The 25,086-nt window shown below is 33.7% G+C and overlaps 1 protein-coding gene across 1 annotated transcript in view; it reads left to right on the forward strand.

Moving 5' to 3' along the window:
* The window catches only part of LOC149785785 (uncharacterized), a 398,918-nt gene that overhangs the window by 197,992 nt on the left and 175,840 nt on the right, over window positions 1-25,086 (forward strand). Inside the window, exon 11 of the mRNA XM_089979704.1 lies at window positions 22,860-22,971. Within this exon, the coding sequence (XP_089835830.1) occupies window positions 22,860-22,971 (112 nt within the window). The remainder of the gene's footprint in view (window positions 1-22,859; window positions 22,972-25,086) is intronic.

Raw genomic sequence — 25,086 nt, forward strand, 5'->3', positions numbered from 1 at the left:
CTTTACCAATTCCTTACTAACAAGGACCCATCCTTTATGAAACTTAAAGCCCAAGAATGATCATGCCATTACTGCCTCATGGGCCTATCTACCTCATCATCATTAAAGGATATGATGAGAGGCACATTTTGGCACTCTTACACTAATTTGTTTTCATTTTATCTTTGCTTGGTAGCCCATCAAAGTGAGGCATTTCTCACTGGGCCCAGTTGTTGCTTCAAAAGTGGTACTTATGGATTCCATTCAATAGAAGTCTCCAGCTGTTCTGTGATGGTGAGCAGTCCTTGTGGGTTTGTTTGGTGTTTTTTATGTACCTGCTTTGGGATCATCAGGTCTTTTGTCAAACTGACAAGTTCAGCTAGTCAGTAGCGACAGGTAAGATATTACTTAGATTAAAATGTATTTGGGTGGGGGTAAAACTATCTTTAGTGATGTAATACTTACCTGTTGCTGTTGCCCAGATCCCTCCTCCCTCCCCACACTGATGTCCCAGTTTAGGCTGCTCCCTCAAATAGATAAGAGGGTCTTTCACGCACACTTAATATATAGGTTTCTCACGCAGGGAAGGCTCAGTGTTTTGGCAGACTCTGGTTCATACTAATGTGAGGATGGAATTTCTGTTATTTCAGTTGGGCGTTTTCCTCCTGGAAAAGTACTATATATGCTGTGTTACAGGTAAGTATTACATCAATAAAATTAGTTTGACCTCTCCCTCCCCCCACAATACATTTAAACAGGTCTTTAATGGCAATTCTAAAAACGTGTTTTATACATTGATATTTGATACCTTTTACACAAATCAGACAAAATGTGAACTAGGAAAGAGAATGATGGTACATAGAGATCAAACAAAAACAGAAGATCTGACATCAGTTAAAGTTAATACATAAGTGTTTATGATGAAACTTCAAGGTCCTTCTTTATATAAATTATTTACTAATAATAAATATTTAAGTGAAGAAAAGAAACTTTATTTCATATGCACTCTATAACCAGGTCTTAATAATTCTTTGGAATTATTAAAGATTCATGAAAAATTCAAATGAGATGCTTTAAATCTTGTATCAATAGACCCAAAACATTTTCTTAACATGACCATATAATAATTGTTACAAAAATTGTATGGATGGTCCTATACATTGTATCAATATATTACTGTCGAGTGCACTTTTGTCCAATTTATTTTTGTTTTGTTTACTCTCAGACTGATGGGTGCTTAATGATTTCATCAGTCTTGCAGATGTTGTATATAGATGTAATGAAATTGCTTATAATCTCACTATAAACAGATGTTGTATATAGATGTAATGAAATTGCTTATAATCTCACTATAAACAGTAATATAATTGACGTAACAATGATGTGAACTTTGTTATTTACAAAATACTTCAGAAATATAATGTAACTGCCTGAAGAGCATCCAGTATGATGATATACAAACACTTGAAGAAATAAAGTATGAACTAATTCCATGTTGAATCAACAAATTTTTCTATATGCAAACCAGCAAATAGACATATTCATTTATGTGTATAAACATCAGCCTACCGTAAGCCCTTGTATTTGTTGGACATGACCACCACTTTCAAAGTTCAAAGGTTTTGAGCAACCTGACATCAGTCATAGGGGGAAATCCAAAATATCATTATATCAAGGCGTCTTTTACTTGTTCTTAAGGATTTTGTTATATGTACCTGGACACAATGACAAGTATTGGTTTTGCTGCTTGATAAAGCACTACTCTCCATGTTAAGTGTAAGCATAAAAAGGATGAATACTAACCCCTAGCCGGTGCTTGTAGACATGAGAGTTGTCATGCATTACCATCAAGGAACTGTTCTTGGATTTTTTACATCACTGAAACTGTAGTTTGATAGCTCTCAGTGCAATGAGCTTGTTACAGCAAAGTGTAACAGTTTTCCCTTCGAAGGGATAGAAGTGAAGTGTTGACAAAGACTTGCCAGCCAAGTAGTGCAGTGTATATGGCTTATTCATGCAAATGTACATGGTAGATTTATAGATTTTTAAAGTTTTTATTGTATTTGAGCCTAATGCTGTAAATGTTAGTGAGATGCCACAGTTTGGTTATGTAGACATTTTGATATGCAATATTGTTAAACAAGAGAGAACAGTGATGCAGTCATCTGTTCCAACCAAGTAATAAGTGTGGGATTCTTAAGTACATTGGCATGTAATTATGGATTACTGTCAGCAGGTGAATTACTGACAAAACCTATTGCAATGAAATGGCAATAACCAAACATGATTCATTTGATACAAATATCAAAGGTACTTTCAGTGTCAAGAATGGATCATGAGTGCAGATTTTGATACACAAATTTGTCTAAAAAAAACCTGTGCTGCAAGCTGAGAGTTGACACTCCTGACAAATTTGTGAGAATAAATCTTGTTGGTGATGATGTAAAAATGAGTTTGATCTGATGCCAGCAGACAGGAGATGGAAGTGAAATCCAAACAGACATCTGTATGAACAATGCAAAGAGAACATTTTTGCCAAACTGATAAACAGTGGATTTACTATAGTGCAGATGTGGCAAGGTTATGAATAGTGGCAGGAATTCAGTAGCAAACAATAGGGATAAATTTACAGTTTGCCGCTACCACTTGATGAGACCCATGGAGGTTTGAAACATTTAATATATATATATTTATATATTTAATATACATATATATATATATATATATATATATATATATATATATATATATATATATATATATATATATATATTTATATATATATATATATATATATATATATATATATATATATATATATATATATATATATATATATATATATATATATATATATACATACATACATATATATATATAGATAGATATATATATATATATAGATATATATATATATATATAGATATATATATAGATATATAAAGATATATATATATAGATATATAGATATATAGATAGATATATATATATATATATATATATATATATATATATATATATATATATATATATATATATATATATATATATATATATATATATATATATAATAAACTGACAATGAACAGTGCAAAACTTGTATCTAGCTAGCCTGAGTGCTTTTGACTCTTTAATGAGTCTTTTTCAGAGGCAAATACAAAACATAGACAAGACAAATCAATAAAACAGAAAACAATTATGTTTGCAAAATTTTACATGGCTGTTTCTACAGGAATTCAACCGTTTAACTTCATTATGTGTCAACTGGTTTATTTCAGCTTGTTGCTGATACTGGAAAATATTTGTATTGACCTTGAAATTGATGAGCCATAATGACATCTTTTATTTTATGTAAATTTATGTAAGTGCAGATTATATCCCAGATATTTCATTGTTATAGTAGTCATAGGCTATTAAGCAAATGTATAGAATTATTTAAAAGAAAATGCACTCTAATAAACCTTAGATTTGTCCCTTACACTAGGTGATTTGTACAGATGTGTGCCACAACATGTTGTTTTATAATAAAATGTGAAAAGTTTTTGGCCCAAATAGGAGAAAAGATGCTAACACAAAAACTAACTTTATTAGTATCCTCCAAAACCTGGACCAGACTTCGTGGATGGCTTGCACTTAGAGTAAAGATTAAGCCTTTCAGTTTGGATTCAAAAGTTGACATTGTTGACTGAAAGAAAAATGGTTTTTGCACACGAAATGTTCAGTCATTAACCATATATTTTTAGCTAAGTTGATGGACAACTTAAACATTGGGTAAGAAAGAAGCCTATTGATTTGGGGGGCCAAAAGTTCAAATGTCAAGGTCATTGCATGAAAGAATAATGCCTTTTTTTTTGCATAATGACTTTAGTTCCATGCAGTATACATTGAAAAACAGTTTGTGGAGGACTTTCACTTAAGATATAGAAGTGGATTGTTAATTTTAGGGTCAAAGGTCAAATATCAAGGTCATTGTAGGTCTGAGATGAATTAGTTTTGCAGAATATCTTTTGTTTTAGATTTTAGAATACATTTTGAAGACAAACTTTGTGGATGACTGAGTGCATCAGGGTAATAAAGAAACCTATTAATTCAGGAGTCTAAAAATCAGAAGTTTAGGTCATGGCAAGTCTAATAAGAAAAACTGGTTTCTACACAATAACATTAGCTGAAGTTTGTATACTTTAACCATGGATTGATCAAGGTCATACACACTTTTTGGTCAGCAATTTGCAGAGTCAACCATATCCTCCTGTTGCCTATATTAAAGACTGTTAAAGACTGGCTGGCATATAATATGCTATACATCGTACTCTTGCTTGATTTACATTTATTTCCTAAACCCCTTGATGGGTTTTGCTGTGTATTGGATGAATCATTATGAAGGTAAGACATTTCATGCAATAACATGCTCACTCAAAATTTTAAACCTTATTGTCAAGTTCATAATTTACAGCTTAGCTCTGAGTGTGTGCTCGATATACAGAATCAGGCCTCTGTTTTTTTATTTAATTCTTTGTGGTTGTGATTTTGAGTATATGACTGAAAGAAGAAAATGGTTGGTCAATAACTTGTTCCCCACCATCAAAAGTTATCAAATTTGCAGATGACTTGCAGTTGGAGAAGAAAGAGGTCAATTGATTTAGGAAGTCAAAATTTAAAGTCACTGTGGCTGAGAAAATAAGAATGGTTTTCACACAATAAAAATAGTTCTACTTCACATGCCTGGACTAAACTTAGTAGATGGCTTGCACTTAGGGTAAGGATGAAACAGGTTGATCTTGGATCAAATGGTAAATATCAAGGTCACTGTGACTAAAAGAAGAAAAATAGTTTCTGCATGTATATTTTAGTTATTGACCATATTCCATTGCCAAGGTATGTGGATGTCTTATATGTCACTGAGTATAAAGCCTATTTGTTTTAGGGTAAAAAATTCAAAGGTCAAGGTCACTAACAAAAAAAAGAAGAACAATTATTTTTACACAATAACTTTAAGATAATGTAATGTCATAAAGTTTGTGGAGGACTTGCACTTAAGGTATTTAAGAGGTGTAGTGACTTTGTGGTCAATAAAGGTCAAAGGTCAAGGTCAATGTCTGGGAAAAAATAATTTTTTGTGCATAATAACTTTATTCTAGAGTAAGTTCTTGGACCAAACTGGCTTGCAATTACTGGCAATACAGAAACACAGATTATGGGGTTTAATGGTTGGAGGTCAAGGTTATGGTAGGTCTAATAGAAAATTATAGTTTCTGTACATTAAATTTAATTTAAGACCACATACCGGATCCAGTGGTTTAGGTCATTGAAACCAGTTGTTCAGTAATTTCCAGAGTCAACCATATGCTACTAGTGTCTACATATATGCCTATTAAGCTCCAAGGTAAATGTATAATGTCCCAATTCATGGTAATGTATAATGTCCCAATTCATGGTAATGTATAATGTCCCAATTCATGGTAATGCTTAATGTCCCAATTCATGGTAATGTATAATGTCCCAATTCATGGTAATGCATAATGTCCCAATTCATGGTAATGTATAATGTCCCAATTCATGGTAATGTATAATGTCCCATTTCATGGTAATGTATAATGTCCCAATTCATGGTAATGTATAATGTCCCAATTCATGGTAATGTATAATGTCCCATTTCATGGTAATGTATAATATCCCAATTCATGGTAATCTTTTTATTATAAGAAACAAATCGGTGCAAATTTCAAACTTATTGAGCAATTGGTCAAGATTTTCCAGTGAAAATTACGGTTAAGAGTTAAACGAAATTCATCACTCAAATCATCATTCAGACATTTGGTTCTTAACTGTCTTGCAAATGCAATACAATGGATACATTTCATCAGGTAGTTTATTGTTTGATGTCCTAAATTTTAAGACAAGCATGCATACTTTTCTTTAGGAAATATTCATCTAAGAGTTTTTAAAAATATGTTCCTTTCAGTGATTCTTTTAACCCATCTTATTTGCATTCATCTAAGATGATGGTTTCAAATAGAATTCCTTATCACACTAACATTGTCATTTTCATTGAACCATACATCATACTTTCTGCCTTTCTGAAGAAGTTTCTTTGTATAAGTTATCCATTTGCAATCATTTTTGGTGAAAAAAATGCTTTAATCAACATTTTGTGCATCATTCTATTTATATCATTCTATATATATCATTCTAATTATATCATTCTATTTATATGTACCAATCTTTTTTCAAAGCTGATTCAGATCTTTTTGTTCTTTACTTAAGTGTCACATGTATCAAGTTTTGAACATTTACCTTTAGTTAGTACCATATAACCCCCATTGTGCTGAGGTACCATAAAGTACTGCTACATGCAAGCAGACTTTAAGGTGCTAACTTTGTGTATACCAGTCTCTTTAATACATAGCACATGTGTACCATAGTTTCCTATTAAAAGAAATAAGCACTAGGGTACTCAAATGAGCTTAAGTATTTCCATCTGGTACTGATTTTGATCAAACTACTTTAATTTTCATATTTTTATGCATTTAAGATAAGATAATATAAAACAAATGGGGAATAGGTGGGGGGTTGTTTTCTTTAAATTTAAAACTGAAATTATCCTTCTCAGTCATGTAGTTTGATTTGTTTACATCTGTTTTGTCATAGAGTACAGACTACAGTAATAATCTGTTTGTAAGATTTACAATGAAGATAAGAAATCATAAGGCAGCATGCATGGTTTTTCTGTTGAATAAAATGTTTGGCATCGAAATAATAATGATAAAATGGTTTTTAAGGTAAATAATGTAATTAAAAACAAATATCCATCACTTCTGAGTTTCATCATTACCATTATGTTGGTACATTGTAGTTTGTGTGGTACTCATGCTTTACATCGACCTCTGCTCTTTCCTCATGTTGTTGAAGCTGCATTAAAAATACATGCTCTGTCCTGTATGATATACCAGTAATGTCACTGACATTTTACCAGATAAGATACAAATTCCAAGTTGAAATCTTCTAAAACTGAGATTTTAAGAAATAGTTGAAATGTCAATGATTGGTTTGGATTCGTTTGATGGGTTTAACACTATTTATCAGCACATGATAGGTTTGATATGATGGCCAATATATTTGGTGGTGGAAATTCTGGGAAGAACCCTGGACTCCCAGGAAGCTACTGGCATGCTTTGTCTCACATACCTATGCTGGTGAGGTGAGACTCAAACTCAAGTTGACAATGTGATATGTGCGAGTGATCTGAAAAGATGAGTGGCTTAGACCACTCAGCCACCCAGGGACCCAGATCTGTAAATTAATTTATGGTCAGATTTTTCAAAATTTCTTCCAATAATTATTTCTATTGTTCCAGGTTTAAAAGCATATGAACTTTTACATCGATATCCTCTGTAAACCAGAAAAAAATACAATAAGTGTGGGTCTTCCATAAATACTCTTATCTCCAAATCAGAATAAATTTATTAATGCTTCAGAGTTTAACATTGACATTTTGTGAATTTCTAAATTTTGAATACTGAAACTTGGCATACACTTTAGGGAACTAACTTGTACCAAATCTAAGAGATTCTACAGTTTTTTAATTTAGGTAGACTCATAGAATGGTTTGGTGTTTTAGAGCGTAGCAAAACTGGTAATTTATTTAGTTTTGCGGCACTTGGCATAAAGTGTCTTGCCCAAGGACATACCATGGTACTGAATTGGGCTGATCTCATGGTAGGATTAAAACTTGCACCCTTTTGAGCACAAGTCTTGGACACAAACCACTGGATCCTCAGAATCATTTCAGGTTAAAAGTTAAATGTGTTTAGGCCCTGGATTCCAAAGTTTCCTTTAATTTATTATACCTTTTTGTTGCTACACATTTTAAGAAATATTTATTTATTTTGCAGTATAATAATTATTTATAATATACTGGTTATCAGGTAAAAGTTTTTTAAAGTCTTAATATGATTGACTTTCACATTAAAAATAAGAAGAATATTTCTGCGTGAAAAGTTTTAGTACTTTTATTGAATCTCAAGTTTTTGTTCACTACTGTTTGTAGAAAGTGGGGGATATTAAATTTGGCCTGCTCACTTTTCCATCTGTCTGTCCCATGGTTATTTCCACATAGTAACTCCTTTCATTAAATTTTGCTTTTCAAGTAAATTTAGTATGAAGCTTGAGTCTGATGATATCTTGGCTCACTTTGATTGTTGGCATTCTAAGTTGTCATTTTGATGAGTTTTATCCCATGATTTTTAGACCCACCCATTTTGTTTTCTTGTAATAACACCCTTAAGTTTGCTGTATTGCAACAATTTTACAAATTGTGATGCTGATGAGACCTTATATGTCAACATTGGACGTAATTGTTTTGCAGAGTTGTAGCTCCTGATGGTCAGAAGCATCACTTATATTTGTGCACATTAACACCCTTAATTAATATTGCTGCAGGCTTGCAGATGGAGAATGGGCCAAATGATCCCTCTTGCATCTCAAAAGTGGCAAAATGAAGGACGGCCTTTTGTTTTGTGTTCACGGTGAGATCTTGAAAACTGTTAATGAGTTAGATTTATCTAAAAAAAATTACTTTGTATTTGAAAGTGTTTATCTTTTTGCTTACATTTTTCATCATTTTATATACTTTTGGGGGATGCTGAAGCTTGTTCAGCACTGTATAGCCAGGATTGTGCTGATGTGCCATTAATATTTATAGTACGTTTCATCCAAATTGAGTATTTTGATTGACATCGATGAGATCTTAGCTAAGTTTGGTTGTCAGTGCTGCACATTATTGTTCTAAGTAGAAGATACCCACTGTGTTTTATTCTTAAAATGTTTATTCAATATGTGCATGTTAAAATTTACAGACAGATGTCTATGACCATATACATGATATATGTGTCAATTATGCTAAAATTATACATGTTGTTTTATCTCTGTGGCTATAAACTAAGTAACAGAAAGAAGTAAAACTATGAAGTTTTGTGAAACTTAACAAACATTTTAAGTATCAATGTTATAAAATGAAAATTCAAGAGGGACTTACAGTATTATGAATATAATCCAAAATGATCCTAAAAAAAAGTTCTGTTGAAGTCCAAAAGAATGAAAAGTTCCAGATGAACTTCAGATCCATGAATATACTGGTCCACCAACAGTTCTGATGTGTCAAAATGGCGTCCAGAACTCCTTTGAATAATTCATAATAGTCCCATTATAATATTATAGTCCAATGAGCACTTTCTATTTCCACTGAATAATCCTAACATGTTTCCTCTCAAATTATCTAAACACAACATTTAAGACATCTGCAGATTGATTTCAACATATGAAATAAGAATCCAAAAAAGGAATGAATTGCTCAGTTCTCAGCTTATATACACCTTCAAGAGTCTATCACGACTATATGTCACATTATACCCTATGTGACAGATCTTACTAAATCTAATATTTCAAAATAACTATTCATGTGACCTAGCCCATCCAATGGAAAATGACTTGATTCTGAGAACCCACCTGACCTAAACACATCTAGTATGAAAAAGCCCAAAACTTGTCAAAATATTTACTAATAATTGTATTATTATAAACTATAAAAATGTTTGTAAGCATCTATTTATAGATCCTGCAAAAGTTTATGTTCTTAAAATCATAGAATATGCATATACACTGTACACCAAATCCAGATATAGATAATCACTACAATTTACAGTCATGAATAAAGATTAGAAAATGTATAGATATATATAACAATGTTTATGCACATATGTATACATACTCTCATATATGTATGTACACGCTCCTACCCACTGATTGTTAGACAACCACCCACTTTAATTTATTTACAGCAACTCCCTTAATTATGATTTGATTTCAACCAAATTTTACTGACAGATTCTGATGTGGCCTGAGCCAAGTTTGGTTGTCAGTATTCTGCAAAATCATTTTGTGGAGCTATAGCCCAATTGTTGTACTGTCCCACTTTCATTTCCATGCAACAAATTGTTTGTTTATGATTGCATTTCATTCAAAATTGGTAGACATCTTGATATTAATAGGGCTGTGGTTGTTTTATTTGATTATAAGCATGCTGCATCATTATTTAGTAGAGTTGTAGCCCCTGTGTTTTGAGACCTATTCACTTTCATTTTTGCACGATAACTCTGATAATTATTACTGGACTTGAGGCACATTTGGCTTGCAGCTTGAAATTGATGAGATCTTTATGGAGTTCAGTTTGTTAGCATTCTGTGTCATTTTGAGGAATGGAATAGTTCAGATAGTTGATTGTCTGGTTAATAGCTATGATTGGTCCTATTGTCTGGTTAATAGCTATGATTGGTCCTATTGTCTGGTTAATAGCTATGATTGGTCCTATTGTCTGGTTAATAGCTATGATTGGTCCAATTGTCTGGTTAATAGCTATGATTGGTCCTATTGTCTGGTTAATAGCTATGATTGGTCCTATTGTCTGGTTAATAGCTATGATTGGTCCTCAGTAAAAATGGGCTGTAGCAACCTACTTTTTCACAGCAAAGTTTGCTGGAACGGTTGTTTGTTGCCAAATAGCTAATGTTGCTTGTTGAAAATGAAAACCCATGTTAAATATTATTATTGTTATTATTATTATTATTATTTTTATTATTATTATTATTATTATTATTATTATTATTGCCCCGATTGTCAGATCTACTCACTTTCATTTTTACACAACAACTTTTAGTATTTTAAACAGATTTAGTAGGCAGCTTGATAGGTACAAGACCAGACCTGATTTTGATGCACTTCATGCAATGTCATGGAATTATGGTTCCAGATTATCAGATTCTTTGAGCACGGTTAAATAAAGATAATATTGGTCAACATCATGGAGTTATGGCCCCTGATTATTGGATTCACACATTCATATGCCCCCTGCACAACAGCTCCCTTAAGTCCTTTTGGGTTTAAACCATAAATTTAAATGTAAATTTATGTTAATGGCTCCTTGGCAGAGTTAAGTTATTTGGCATTTGGTTTACATCTTTATGTAGCAGAGTTCTGGTCCCAGATTGTTAGACCTGTTGACTTTTGTTTCCACATAGTTCACTTCATAGTTGCTTTTGGTTTTCAAGGACATTTTATATATACAGCTCTACACTGATTTAATTTCCACAAAACTTTATTATAAGCTTCCTACATTTTCATATAATACAGTTTTGTCTGCAGAATGTTGGACCCATATATTTTTTTCAGCATGGTAATTTTCTGTCATGTTTTTATTTGAAGCATATTTTATATGCAGCTTTATATTGATGAGATCTCACCTGGGTTTGATGTGTTCTGCATCATCCTTAGTCTATTTCTTTACAAATGTATATTTATATTGATGAGACCTCACCTGTGTTCTGCATCATCCTTAGTCTATTCCTTTACAAATGTATATTTATAATGATGAGACCTCACCTGTGTTCTGCATCATCCTTAGTCTGTTCCTTTACAAACCTATGTTTATATTGATGAGACCTTACCTGGGTTCTGCATCATCCTTAATCTATTTCTTTACAAATGTATATTTATAGTGATGAGACCTCACCTGTGTTCTGCATTATCCTTAGTCTATTCCTGTACAAATGTATGCTTATATTTGTGAGACCTCACCTGGGTTTGACTGTGTTCTACATCATCATTAGTGCCTTCATTCACAAATGTATGTTAACTCGTTTACTGCATCACCATGGTCACCTAACATTTTCCTTTTCAAAACTACACTCCCCTCCTTCCAGTAAAAGTAGGGGATATTGATACATGAAAATTGCATCTTATAATTACATTACCGGTATGTATGAAATATTTGAGAGTATGAAAAACTATAAACAATACCTTAGGCTAGAAAATTGCACTTGTCCACTCATATTTATGAGTTGTGGCTGAAGACAGGATGGCCATCTAATCAGATGCATGTCATTTTAAGCAGAGTTAAGTATTATGTACAGTAAAATTGAAAGTCGGCAGACAAGTTAGAGTTCAGAATCATTTATCCTGCATGACAAGTATCAGCTGAAATAGCCCTGAATATTTCATTAAGTATTTAGATGAACAAGTTATTGTTTATGCAGTCTAACATTATGGTTAGAATGTACATATATTTTCTGCCTTTCTTGCTGTAGTGATGGGTTACTGTTCTTATGATGGTTAGGTTTTGTAAGATATGCAGAACTTGTACATATGCCAACACATGTTAAAAACTGCTGATATGAATGGAGAGCACGTTCTTTGGGTGGAACAGCCACATTGACCAGTACGTGGGTCTCCAAAACAGACCACAAGATTTGTCTCAGGATGTGGTATTCTTTCTCTTTTTATTGTTGTTGTAAGTACATACGATGGTCTGGTTGGTCCTAAATAAAAATGGTACTGAACTGATAGCCAGATGACCACCACAGTGGTCATTTTGAAATTCTTGTTATCACTATTCCTCCTAAATAAAAAGTCATATTGACATGGAGTTTTCACCCAAAGACTTTGTTTTATCTAGTTGGTCCTAAATAAAAATGGTGGTACAGTAGAACCTGTCTTAAAAGACCCCCTCTTTTTCCAAAAATGTATGATCTCTCAAGACAGGTGGACTCCTATAATAGGTCACAATCCTATATAATCAATAAATTTGTGCATTAAGAATGTGGTCTCTCAAGACAGGTGGTCTAACATAGCAGTGGTCATTCAAGACAGGTTTTACTGTACTGAAAAGGTTGTTTTCTTGCTCCAGATAGTTCTTGATCATTGATAATTTCTCATACTCAGAGCATAAATATCTTACAAATTTTAAATTTTCAGCAATGTCATCCTGCCTTCATCAGTGACTTATGTTGATCACCTCCTATCAACCAATTAGAAGGAGACTGTTGATCAGCATTAGTCGCTGATGAAGGCAGTGTGGTATTGCTGAAAAGTTTGAATTTGAAAGATATTTATGCTCCAAGTATGTGAAATTATTGTACTGTTTTTGCATCTGGTACGGTAACCTTCATGGCCAACTTGAAAATTTTGTTATCCCTATTCCTCCTGAATGAATGGTCATATCAAAATGGCATTTTTACTAAAAAGACTTCTGATAATATCATGTTGGTTTAAAATAAAACTGGTGGTGTTCAAACATCCAGTATGGCCATGTTGAAAATAATGTTATTTCTACATCGTTTAAAAGAATGATTATATCAACACTGAGTTTTCACTTCTTATGATGTCTACCGGTAGTTGGTTTTAAGTCAGATTGGTGCCAATCTGGCTTCTAGTTTTGGCCTCCACAATGGCCATCTTGAAAATCTTGTTATCACTATTTCTTCTAGATGGATGATCATGTCAGTATTGTGCTTTCACTAAATGACTTAATATGATGTCTAATTGGTCCTAAATGGAAATGGTTCCAATCTGACATCCAATATGGCCACCATGTCAGCCATTTTAAAATCTTAATATCATTACTCCTCTTGAATGGAAAATGATGGAGATTTCACCAGGAGAGTTCATATATATATCTAATTTGAAATCTGGTTATTGCTCTTTCAACAAACATTTAAAAGGAAGAATTAATCTTATCCTGAATGCCTGGAAATTCTTGTTGGCCACTAGAATGTCAGGCCCATCAACGTTTGTTTAGCACAAGTTCTACGGGGTTAATAAAATGATTTTCAGGGCTCGTTAACGAGATTTTCATGATTTTGATAAATGTAGATGAAAAAAAAATGTTGAAGAATTTATATTTGGAAGATGATTCACCATAACCCTAGACTTTTTCTTAATTATCATAGTTACTTCATTTATGGACAGTTGAAAATTAAAAATCTTAAAGGAACACTTAAATGTCATGTTGATCATTAATCACATAATTTGTATGGGTACTCAGGGTCTTGAGGAGCCATATTTAAATTAGAAAGACGCTAAAAATGTTGTAAAATTCTCATTTTCAGCAATTTAATCTACATAATTATATTTCTAGAATGACTGCTTTAGGAAAGACGTTTGGGTTTCATTGTATTACATCGAGTATGCCCCAGAGGTACTAGTCAGCAATTAATATGGCAGAATACAGTATAGAAAAGTCAGAAACAACTAAGAAACAGTTACCTACTCAAGTACTAATTACCACCACTACCACCACCACCACCACCAGCAGTAATCTGATACTTAACTACTCCCACACCTTTTTTATATCATCATTACGAAATCATTAATCACCAAAACATAAGCAATATCAAAAACAATGTACTGTGTCATCATCATCATAATCATCATTACAAAAATCAGCATTTAAGCGAAGATCAAATCATCTTCATCACCTAAAAAGTAATCAATGCAACATAATTGCTGTAATTTTGCAACCGCCAACATTGTCATTGCTATAACCATCATCATTATAATGATATTGTTGGACAAAATTCAGTTGACTGTAAGGGACTGTGTAAGCGTACCTATGGTCGACTTTGTAGAAACCTTACACAAAGTCCCCTCTTCTTGCAAGAGGTGTGTGGGTTGGTGGATTGTACCTTCTTTTAAGGTGTCCACTTAATTTGGTTCTCGTTATCTAGTGGTTGACTGCCCTTGATGTTATTGTCCGGTTTGAGTAAATATAAATATAAGTGGTGAAACTTATAGGTGGAATTGTTGTTGTTCTTGTTGTTGTTGTAGGGTTTAATGCCATTTTTCAGCACACAATAGGCTATACATGGCGGCCAGTATTAATGGTGGAGGAAGAACCCGGGAAAACCCCGAAAAAAATACCGACCCACGAGCTACTGGTAAGCATTCTCACATACCCACATTAGCCGAATCCGAGACTTGAACCCACACAGACAGAGGTGAGATGGCAGTGATCCGTAACGGAGAGCGCTTTAGACCACTCGGCCACTTGGGGCCCCTATATAGGCAGAATAGATAGGGATTTGAGCAGAGATATAGAACAGACCAACACGAGCCCCCGTACGTGTAAACAACAATTGAATCAATTACATAAAACAATTGTGAGAATTCATTACATCAGGAATATACTCTGCTTCTAGAAATAAAACTTTCACCGAATTACAAAAAAAAAACAACGCAAATATATTTCAATAAAGTAGCCGATCTGTTTTAGTTCATCATAGGATCGAGTGAGCAATCGAAGTCAACACCTTGTACAATTGCATAGCCTGCTTCTCCATTCACTCCACTTCCCCTGTAGCTGTTCCTTCGACTTCTGTCAGTCTTGCCTCTTTTGGTCCTCACTCTGTGTGTAGCACATATATCCACACATACCTGGATCTCAGGATAAGCATGTCTCAGGATACGTCTCAGAATTAATACATCACAGGATACGTCTCAGAGATAATATGTTGCAGGATATGTCTCAGAGATAATACGTCGCAGAAGCTATTCTCTCCCTTTGAGCTTTTAGCATTCCTCGCTTCTACTGCCAAATTTGTTCATCAGTTTTCTCCGACAGCAGTCCTCTTGGACCACAGTTTTATGAGAGAATTTCTCCCAAATTCATTCTCGGAGACTTTTTACATTTTTGTTTTCTCTTGCAGAAAAGCTTAAACTGATTAAAACTTTTGATGTGGCGATATTAAAACAAGGAAATTTAGTGTGGGAAACATGCCCCTAATTTAGCATAACCAATCAGAATCAAATATATCTGCCGTCTTTTTCCAGAGGCGCAAGTAGTTGTGGTCAACTTGACCTTGTAGTTAGAGTAACAGAGTTCTGTAATCTTTCAATTTCGACATTTACGCTATGGAATCAAAGTTAGCTTTTGCTTCCACCAGTCTTCTGTTGGCTAAATAAATGAATGCTTAATTAAGAATGAAATTCTCTCCTCGAAAAGACATTACTGATCATGGCAGTATGGCGATTTGATATGCGCCTGTCCCCATAAATCTTATTAATTGTTCTCTAGTCTCAAACTAATGTGTTCTTCACAGATCGCCAGAAATTTGCTCCTTCACAGACTGACTATTTCGTTTTGCAAGGGTTTTATGTTTATTGAGAAAAAAATTTGACCCTCAAATAGCTTGGAGAAAAATTCATGCTCTGATTTGTAAAAAGTCTAAATGTCATATTTTGATGGAAAAGAAAAGAAAATTATATTGAGATAAAGGAAAAGAAACAGTATCTTCATACAGACATTAAATAGTTGGACCCTATCAGAACTTGGCCAAAATTGAGTGTAGATGTATTCCTTTATGGAGGTTAGCAATATATAGAAAATAAATAGAAAAATTTTTCAACTGACCAAGTTGTCTAGTAATTTGGAAAGAGTTGTTTTAAGATTTGACAAAATCAAGCAAACTGTCCTTTGACATGGCATGTGCATGTGTAGATCTTCCATATCCATGCATCATGCTGCAAACTGTCTTTTGACATGGCATGTGCATGTGTAGATCATGGTTTATGTTGCTTGTTCTACTGATTACTCAAAAAAAAATCCCTCTGCATAAACTAAGATCTTCCAGCACCTTGTGTGATTGCGGATCTTAGACTGTACAGATTGTAGTTGGACCCAACTTATGAGTCAGTATATACAGTGCTATCAAATGACAATAGCTTGAAGATCAGCACATGAATATCACTGGAAATGATGGTTGCTTTCCTTCCTGGCTTATTAAGCGTTCTGTTGAGGTACATACAACCTCTGACACATTAAGCAGCTGAAAATTGAACAGAAACTTTGTCATAAGGCATATAGAGCTTTTTAAGCTTATGGTAACATGAAAGGATATCCAAAATCCTGCATGTTATTTGCTTTGTGCTGTTTTTATTACGTTTAATTTTCCAGTCAGTAATTTACATAATTAGTGACTAGGGAGATGTTGATATAGTACACAAATCTGTAGAATTTTTTGCTATATTAACAATAAATTACCATATTCCCATGTGTAACTTGCACTCATATAATTTGTGGGGCCCCAGGTGGTCAAGAAGTCTAAGGCACATGCCTTCTCAACCTTGACCATGTGGGTTCGTGTATTGGTTTGGCCAATTTGTGGGTGAAAAAAATTAGAAAGCTCTTGCCAGCATCTTCTCTAGCCGAGGTTACAATATGTTAATACATCTACATCTTGACGGATAAATCATATATTTCAGTGCTTTGGGTCTGTGAATTTCATTGGATGTAGTGGCAAGCCACTGCATCCAATCAAAATAAAATTGTAACAAATTTGAACAATGTTCCTAAATGATAGAGACAAGGGGAACATACAGCTGTAATGGACTCATAAATAAGCTATTTTCCTCTGCCAGTCTGTGTTTGCACTAATATAGTCCTTCAAATATGCCTGTAATGGCTTTTCTCTGGTAAGTAGTCATACTTTTGATGTTAAACTTACGAAGTATCCTTTTGAAGTCAGTTGCCTCCACCATTTTCATTGCACTGCAGTTACACTCTTATGGTTAGTTGGCATTGCATACTAATGGAGGCAGCTTGAATAGCTGTTGCTAGGACAAAGCACTGAAATATCTGATAGGTGTAGATAGGTCAGAACCTTGGCTAGCGAAGATGGCTTGTCAGTTGTTTCCTGTGGATCGGTGGTTCTTTTCAAGGTCTTCCTAGCTTCTTCTTCTGCCAAGTATACTGGTCCGGCATAGCTTATCATGTGCTGAAAAATGGTGTTAGAACAAAACCAGACCATATAATTTTGTGTCTGTGTATTTTGCATATCCTTTGTTTCAACTGTTTTGTATATTTAATTTATATTATTTGTATTGCTTGTTAGCTTTTCTTAATGAGTGTATGTTATGTGTATCTGTATTTTGTACTTGACTTTGTCCAAAATCAAGTTCATAGTGTACCTTACTGTTGTTATTGTAAATAACATAATACACCTCTATGAGTGTGGATTAAATATTCAGATCATTATTAATATAAACATGTTTACCTGAATTTGAATTAAAAGATAGTCTTGATTCTGACCCTAGAAACATCTAAAATGGAAGTGTTTATTGAGCAACTGAGTATTTAAAAAAAATGGTAATTGTGACATATGTCAATCATAGGGACTATATAACCTTGTTGAACTAAAAAGTACTCATTCTTCCCTGAACATCTTGAAGCAGAATCAGTCTTATTGTTGTGTTCAGTTTTTCATTAGGATGTATTTCTTTATTCAAATTATTATTCACTGGAATTACAAAGTGCTCATTAATATTCTTGGACTAAAACATTAATTTGGAATTATAGTGAATTAAGACAAGAACATATTTTGATCATATTACTGTATTGTGTTACATCAAAAGACTAAGTACATAATCACAATCCAGTCCATTGACTCATTAGAGAGTACAGGCATATCGACACATTCACTGTTGGAACTTATTTCGAATATCACGGAAATTCAGTGGAAACTTCATACATTTGGACTTGTGATAGAACTTTTAGAACTATTTGGGATTTAATTCAAAATACTGCCAGTTCTTTTTGCATTTTCACTTTGTTTGTATTCTATGGAAATAAATTATTTATTGGATTTTACAAAACTTGTTGGTTTTTGCTCTTTGCTGTTACTAAGTTTAAGACCATAGAGTTGTAACATAACAAGCATCAGGTTGTAAACCTTGACAATATAAAAGTTTTGTTATGGTGATAAATGTTTACAGTGAGGTCAGTGTTATGTGCAAGGGTTGGCATTTATAAATACTGTGATTTACAGGGTACAATCCTCAAGGAACACAAAGGGCAGCATTTTTACTGATGCAGGTATTACCCAGTTATGGAGTGTCATGTACAATCACTTAACAACATAAACTTGACTGAGCTGTGTGTGTATGTGTGATTTGGATTTTTAACATAGCTTTAACAATTTTTCAGTCATATCGCTACGATGTCTGCAGTGTGATAGTTTATAGTGATGTCTAGCACTGGGGCATCATGCCGCAGACACGTAGCATGATATCCCACCCAGTCACATTATCCTGACACCAGGCCGACCAGTCCTAACACTAACCTCTTAATGCTGATCACCAAGCGAGGAAGCTGTTAGTACCATTTTTGTAAGTCTTTGTTATGACTCGACCCGGGATCAAACCCACGACCTCCCGCATCCAAGGTGGATGCTCTAACCACTAGGCCACCGGAGTGGTCTTGACTAAGCTTGCAAACCATATAGTGAAACTTGTACATTCTGCTTTCACTTAGATTTCCATGTATTTTACAATTATATTTTAAGGTTAAGTACACTAGCCAAGAGTTGAAGGAAAAAAACTGTTTATTTCCTTGAAACTTTTATAAAGGATGCATGATACCTGGAGATAAATTGTGATGGCTCAATTAGCTACCGGTTTAAAATGAGATGGATGTTTATACAAAGATTGATTTGTTTATTTCTTTGGTTGAAACCATTTTATAATGGATGAACATAAGATAAATTACCATATATACTCAGCTGTAAGTCAATTCCAACTGCAACAACATGGACCCATATCTGCTGTTTTATGATGAGCTGGCAGATCAGGAACTTTGTTGTTTGTTCTACTGATTGTTCCCAACAAAGTTCAGAGACTCAGATCTGCTGGTGCCTTATGTGGTGGAAGATATGGGTCTGTGTAGTTTGTAGTTGGGCTTGACCTGTAGGTGAGCATATACGGTATTATGACTTTGATTTCAACCATAATCAGTTCAAGTCTCCTACCATTTGAAATCACATCTGGTCCATGGGAGAGAGATAGACATCAGAGATGATGAGATATCATGTTAGATCATTTAAAAGATTATATATATTGGGCTGTCTATCATATAATACAGAATTTATGTCGCATAGATAATAAAGTACCCTATATACACATATGGACTCCAGTTTGAAAATCAGAGGAAGGGGGTTGACTTCCAAATGCCAACAGCCAAGTATGCAGTAAATCGGTGAGCATGGACCCAGACATATTTTGTCTGTAGAATGAACTGTTTCAACACTTCTGTTGGGGAATTGATGTCAGATGTTAGTCTGTGAGTGTGCAATGGGTTATGTGGCTTCATAGGTTTTCAGTGATTGAGCAGTAAGATGTGCCTTATTCACAAACACACAGGATGCATTAGTATAAAATCAATTTAAGCTGTGTCCAAAAAATACACATAGCTTTGTCAAAGAAAAAATACACATAGCTTTGTCAAAGAAATACAAGAACTACTAATAATGAGTACTGCTACTACTAATAATAATGAATATATATATTTTTAGGAATGGCGCCAAAAATTGTTTTAATTCATTGAGAAAAAATTAAAGGAATTAACAGAATGTAAATATTCTTAGCATCTGATTGCACTGGAATCACTTGCATGTAGTGTGTGCTATCTAAATGAATGGATTTGTTTGTGAAAAGTAAGTTTTTTATTATTCATATTTTGTAACTAATCCATTAAATTTTGAAATAAAATGTTAAGTTTTCTTCTCTCATCAGAAATAAAACTGAAATATAATATCTCCAATCAAGTACTTGACATTTGAAATAAAGAGAAATCTTTAACTCCCCTGCTTTCAGCTAGTTCAAGTGTTAAATTGGTACATGAAGGTTAACTTGATTGTGTATGTGTGTGTGTGTGTGAAAGAGAGACAGACAGACAGAGGGTTTTGCTATACTCCTTCTGGACAATTAGTTGTTAATTAGAATCATTTGTACTGGCACCAGTAGCAGCAACAATGTTGGTAGCTTCTTAAACACTACACTGTTTGGGTGAATGATATTTCATAAAATCAAAAGCAGGGACTATGTGCATCAAAACATTAGTATTTTCATCAGACTTTTTTCCATTACGCTTGCAGACTTATTTCACTTGACAGAGAGGCTTTTTGGCTGAACTATTTATCTAACAGGTTCTGGGATTGGTAATGTACTTGGTGACTTGTGATCCTCAGATGGCATAGATGCAGCAGCATTACTATTAGAGAGGAAGGTGGAGTAAATTGGTCTTGTAAATTGGTCTTGTGAATTGGTCTTGTAAATTGGTCTTGTGAATTGGTCTTGTAAATTGGTCTTGTAAATTGGTCTTGTGCCATTGTTGTGTAATAGTTTGCATAGGATGGGACAATAGTGGCTTGGCTTATCAGACTGCTACTAACAAAGTCAAGTGCATTATTCTTCGATATTCTTGCCAGTTATTTTTAAGCTTGAAGCTATTTAGGATCGAAAAACTTTGAAAATTCTCTGAAAAGTTCTCAATGTCACTTAATTGATGAAACGTGGATTAGTTTTTGTTCATTAATACTTTTATTTAATACATCAGTACAGTCAAGACTGACTGTTACTTGATTATGCAGTGTTGGGAGAATAAAGGAATTAGGCTGTAAAAAGTATGAGAGATCTTTTTAAGGGTTAACAGAGGGTTACAGATATTATTGTAATTATATCAGTTTTGTCAGATTTCAAGAATCTGGGAAGCAAAATCTTGAAGGGTCTGTATACTAAGAAATTTACAGGGTCCATATTTTATCTTCAACTAGCGGATAAAGAGGTTGGATTGTTATTGATAATTAAGCTAAAATTTAACAAATCTTGGAATCAGTTACATAATAATCAAATCTCAACTTTGAGCTCAGATTGATGTGGAGGTATAAAGTAAATAATTACCTGCACTGTGTTTGGAGACTGGCCAGATGTTTAATGAGGTAGTTATGTGTTTTATAACAAAAAATACTGCCTTTCTCATCACTATTTACCTTTTGTACTGGATTCAGGATTGTTTTGTGCTTCAGGCCTGTCTGCAAAATCATTCATCAAAATCTCAACATTAAGGGTAAGGCTGTTAAACTGAAACTACTGTATAAATGTTTACATTAGAGGAAAATAGAGACACCAGTACAAAAAATCAAAGCAGATTTTGATGGACTGTTTAAAAAAGTTCTTGGACAGCTTAAAAACATGTACATTTATTTACTAACAAAATAGAGTTAATGATTGAAAAGGCATGACCAGTGATTCTGGAAGCTTTCTTGCTGTGAGCCCATTGTGCAGTCTGTCATTGTTGATGCAGCTAATTTGAGCTTTGGCAATTGTGCTTACAGAGTTGTACTGAGGTATTCCAAATCAGAAGGAAAAACAGATACCATCAGGCTCATCTCTCTCATTTCTGACACTCCATTCATCTGATGTTGCTGGGCTAGGAAGGTTTTCATCACAGACACTGACAGGGTAAATGTTGTAATTGTTATTGAGGAAAATACAACAAAATTGACATATTAAGATCATTGATAACTTTATGAACAGTACAAGTTACTACTGACAGTTTCTTTAGCATCTGACTGTAGAAGACTCTTTCCATTTTTTTGCACATTTTAAGAGGAAAGACTTAATGCTACAGTGGTTCTCCAGAACTGCAATTATTGAGTTGTGAAATTACAGGCTTGCTGATATTCTCATAAGACTTACAGTCTTGTGTGTCAATTACCCATCATCACTTGCACCTTGGATATGTTAGAAGAGGTGGAGGAAAGTTATCATTCAGCATCTCCATTTGACAGTCCCAAAATGAAACAGAATAAGGGCAGTTCGAGGGGAAAGTTAAAACGACAGCAGAATGTGAGTCAGGATTCTACAGAAGATCAAATGCGATACCAAATGTTAAAACAGGAAAGCAAGGACAGTGGAATCGTGACAGAAATGATTACTCGTCCTAAAGAATCCTCAAAAGATATTAAACGGTCTGAAAGTATGCATTCGGAGAAACTCCTAAGAGATACCCAGTCAAGTAGAGATTTAATAGAGTATTCACAGCAATCCAGTCGATCTAATAGGAGTGGCAGTACTAAATCAATGAAGTCAAGTGGTGGTAGTGTCAAATTAAAACGTGGAAAAAGTGTACGAGAAAGAGGAGAAAAAGACTATGAAGGTGATGAAGATCAATCCAAGGTGAGATTTCATTTTCATTTTTATTTATTTTTATCTTTTTTCAGAAATTTAGCCAATCATCTCTATGCGAAAGTTTATGAAACTCAGGAAGATATGTGTCGAAAGAGAAATGAAATTAGAATAGCAAACATGCAATTAGGAAGTGTCCGTTCACAGGTAAGTAATAATTTTTTGTCCATTCACAGGTAAGTAATAATTTTTTGCATTTCTTCTATGTAGGACTACCAGGTAGTTTCTTTTCAAAATGAGGTAGTGGGGGGCATCTTGATTTGGTTCTGTCTGAACATATGAATTTTTTTTTATATGTCTGGCCATCTCATGCTTGTATGCAAGACTGTGAAAAATCCACTATTGTAGACAAATGAAATTTTATTGGCATACTTTATGCTCAGGTAGATGGCTGGTTGGATTTCAGACACTTTACAGCCATTGTTCAAATTTTACATAATTTTCCATTTTTTGGGCTGGTCTACTTTTTTGACAAAATCTTTTAAAATAACTAATAACAGTCAGGTAGTTAATAAAAATGTAGTAAAAATATTTATTCCTGTGTAGATGCCCAGATGAAGGTTTTAGGCCTCTGCAGCAGTTTCACATAGTACTTTGGAACATTTTGGACTTCAATCTGCATTAATTTCACCTAGTACTTTGGAACATTTTGGACTTCAAATTTCATTTATAAGACTTTGTTAGTATGATCTAGCAAAACCTCTTCAGCTAGACAAATAATATTATTTGTAATGTATTTTGTTATGCAGTTGTAGATAGTTTGATTAGATTTTCATGTCACTGTAGGAATGTTTCATGTTTTTTGTAATTGTTGATTTTTTTGGAGTTAGACGTTTTTGGCTGCATCTCAACCATTATAGCTGACTTGATGGACATCTATGAACTGTTCACAAGCAACACACAAGAAACTTGACTTATTTGCTGGAAGCTTAAAACAAATTCAAAAAAGCCTTGTGATTCAGATTGAAATGATAGAATTACTTGTCTTGAATAAAAGTCTTAAATTCTTTTAAGTTTGCCTGCTCTCCATGCAGGGTTATATTACAGTATTAATTTTAGCAAATGTACAAATTTTCTGTGTGTGTATATATATATACACGCACACACAGACACACACAGACTGTGACCCCACTAGAGATTGCTCTGTTACAACAATAATTTGGATATAACATGATTGTGGCATGGCTTCCAAAATTTTATATACATGTATTTTTCTCTCACACAAAATTTTGTTTTATTTCTTAAAAGTACGAAAAGTAATGTGTAAAAACGTCATCATTGTTTTGGGGAAGATATGAATTCTAATATAAGACGATCATGCCATGGCTCCTGCTATTTCATATACATGTATTTTCTTCTTAAAAGTACCCCAAAAAATGTGTAAAAGTTTATTCAGGGATCACACTGGGCTTCGCCAATGTCACCAATGTCGCAAATTACAATTTATTTTCTATACTGGCGACAAAGTTAACCATGTATTAAATTTTTGTGTGTGCAGTTGTTGGCTGCTTAAACTTGTATATATAGTCTTGGTTTGGAGTGAAGAAAGTAAGAGGCAGCATGAAAGTAAGTCATAAACTTGATATAATGATTTAAAATGCACCAGAATGCATCTATTGTTACATAGACAATTTCTTTGTTCATATTGACAAACCATCTTTACAGTGCATTGTTATATCATAATCTGCTTATTTTGACATCTGGCCTGAGTATTGTATGCTGTGAGATCTCCGCCTTTTATTTTCTTCTTTTGATGATATTTCTGGTAGCGGAGATAACTAGATGAGGTACTACCATGTCTCATGATGGCTCTTTCTGACGAAATAATGTCGGAATATCGGCCGCTCACAAGTAACTAATATATTTATTTAGACTGACCTTGTATGTGGATGGTAATTAAAATTCTTCTTCGTTTCACTTGTAAAATTAAATCCTTCTGAACACTCACATTTTCCATAGTAATCCCTGTCAGAATAGAACACCTGTGCATTCACTGTCTCTTGGCTTTTTCTTTTAATTTCTGACACATGCGTGGAAGATAGCATCACTCCACTACCAGAAATATCAATTTAAAAACAAACAAAACAAACAACAACAAAAAAAAACAACAAACAAGATCTACTTGTTTGTCTCTCCACTTGTCATGCTATTGATACTAGCAACAATCGTCCGACCTTTGAAAACCATCAATCACACAATGGCTAATTTCTTATTTAAAAATGTACCGAGAAAAAATAATTTTGCTGAAACTTGAAAGAAAAC

This window comes from Sinohyriopsis cumingii, chromosome 13 (assembly GCF_028554795.1).
Source record: "Sinohyriopsis cumingii isolate HCF-2022 chromosome 13, ASM2855479v2, whole genome shotgun sequence".
Taxonomy (NCBI): Eukaryota; Metazoa; Mollusca; class Bivalvia; order Unionida; family Unionidae; genus Sinohyriopsis; species Sinohyriopsis cumingii.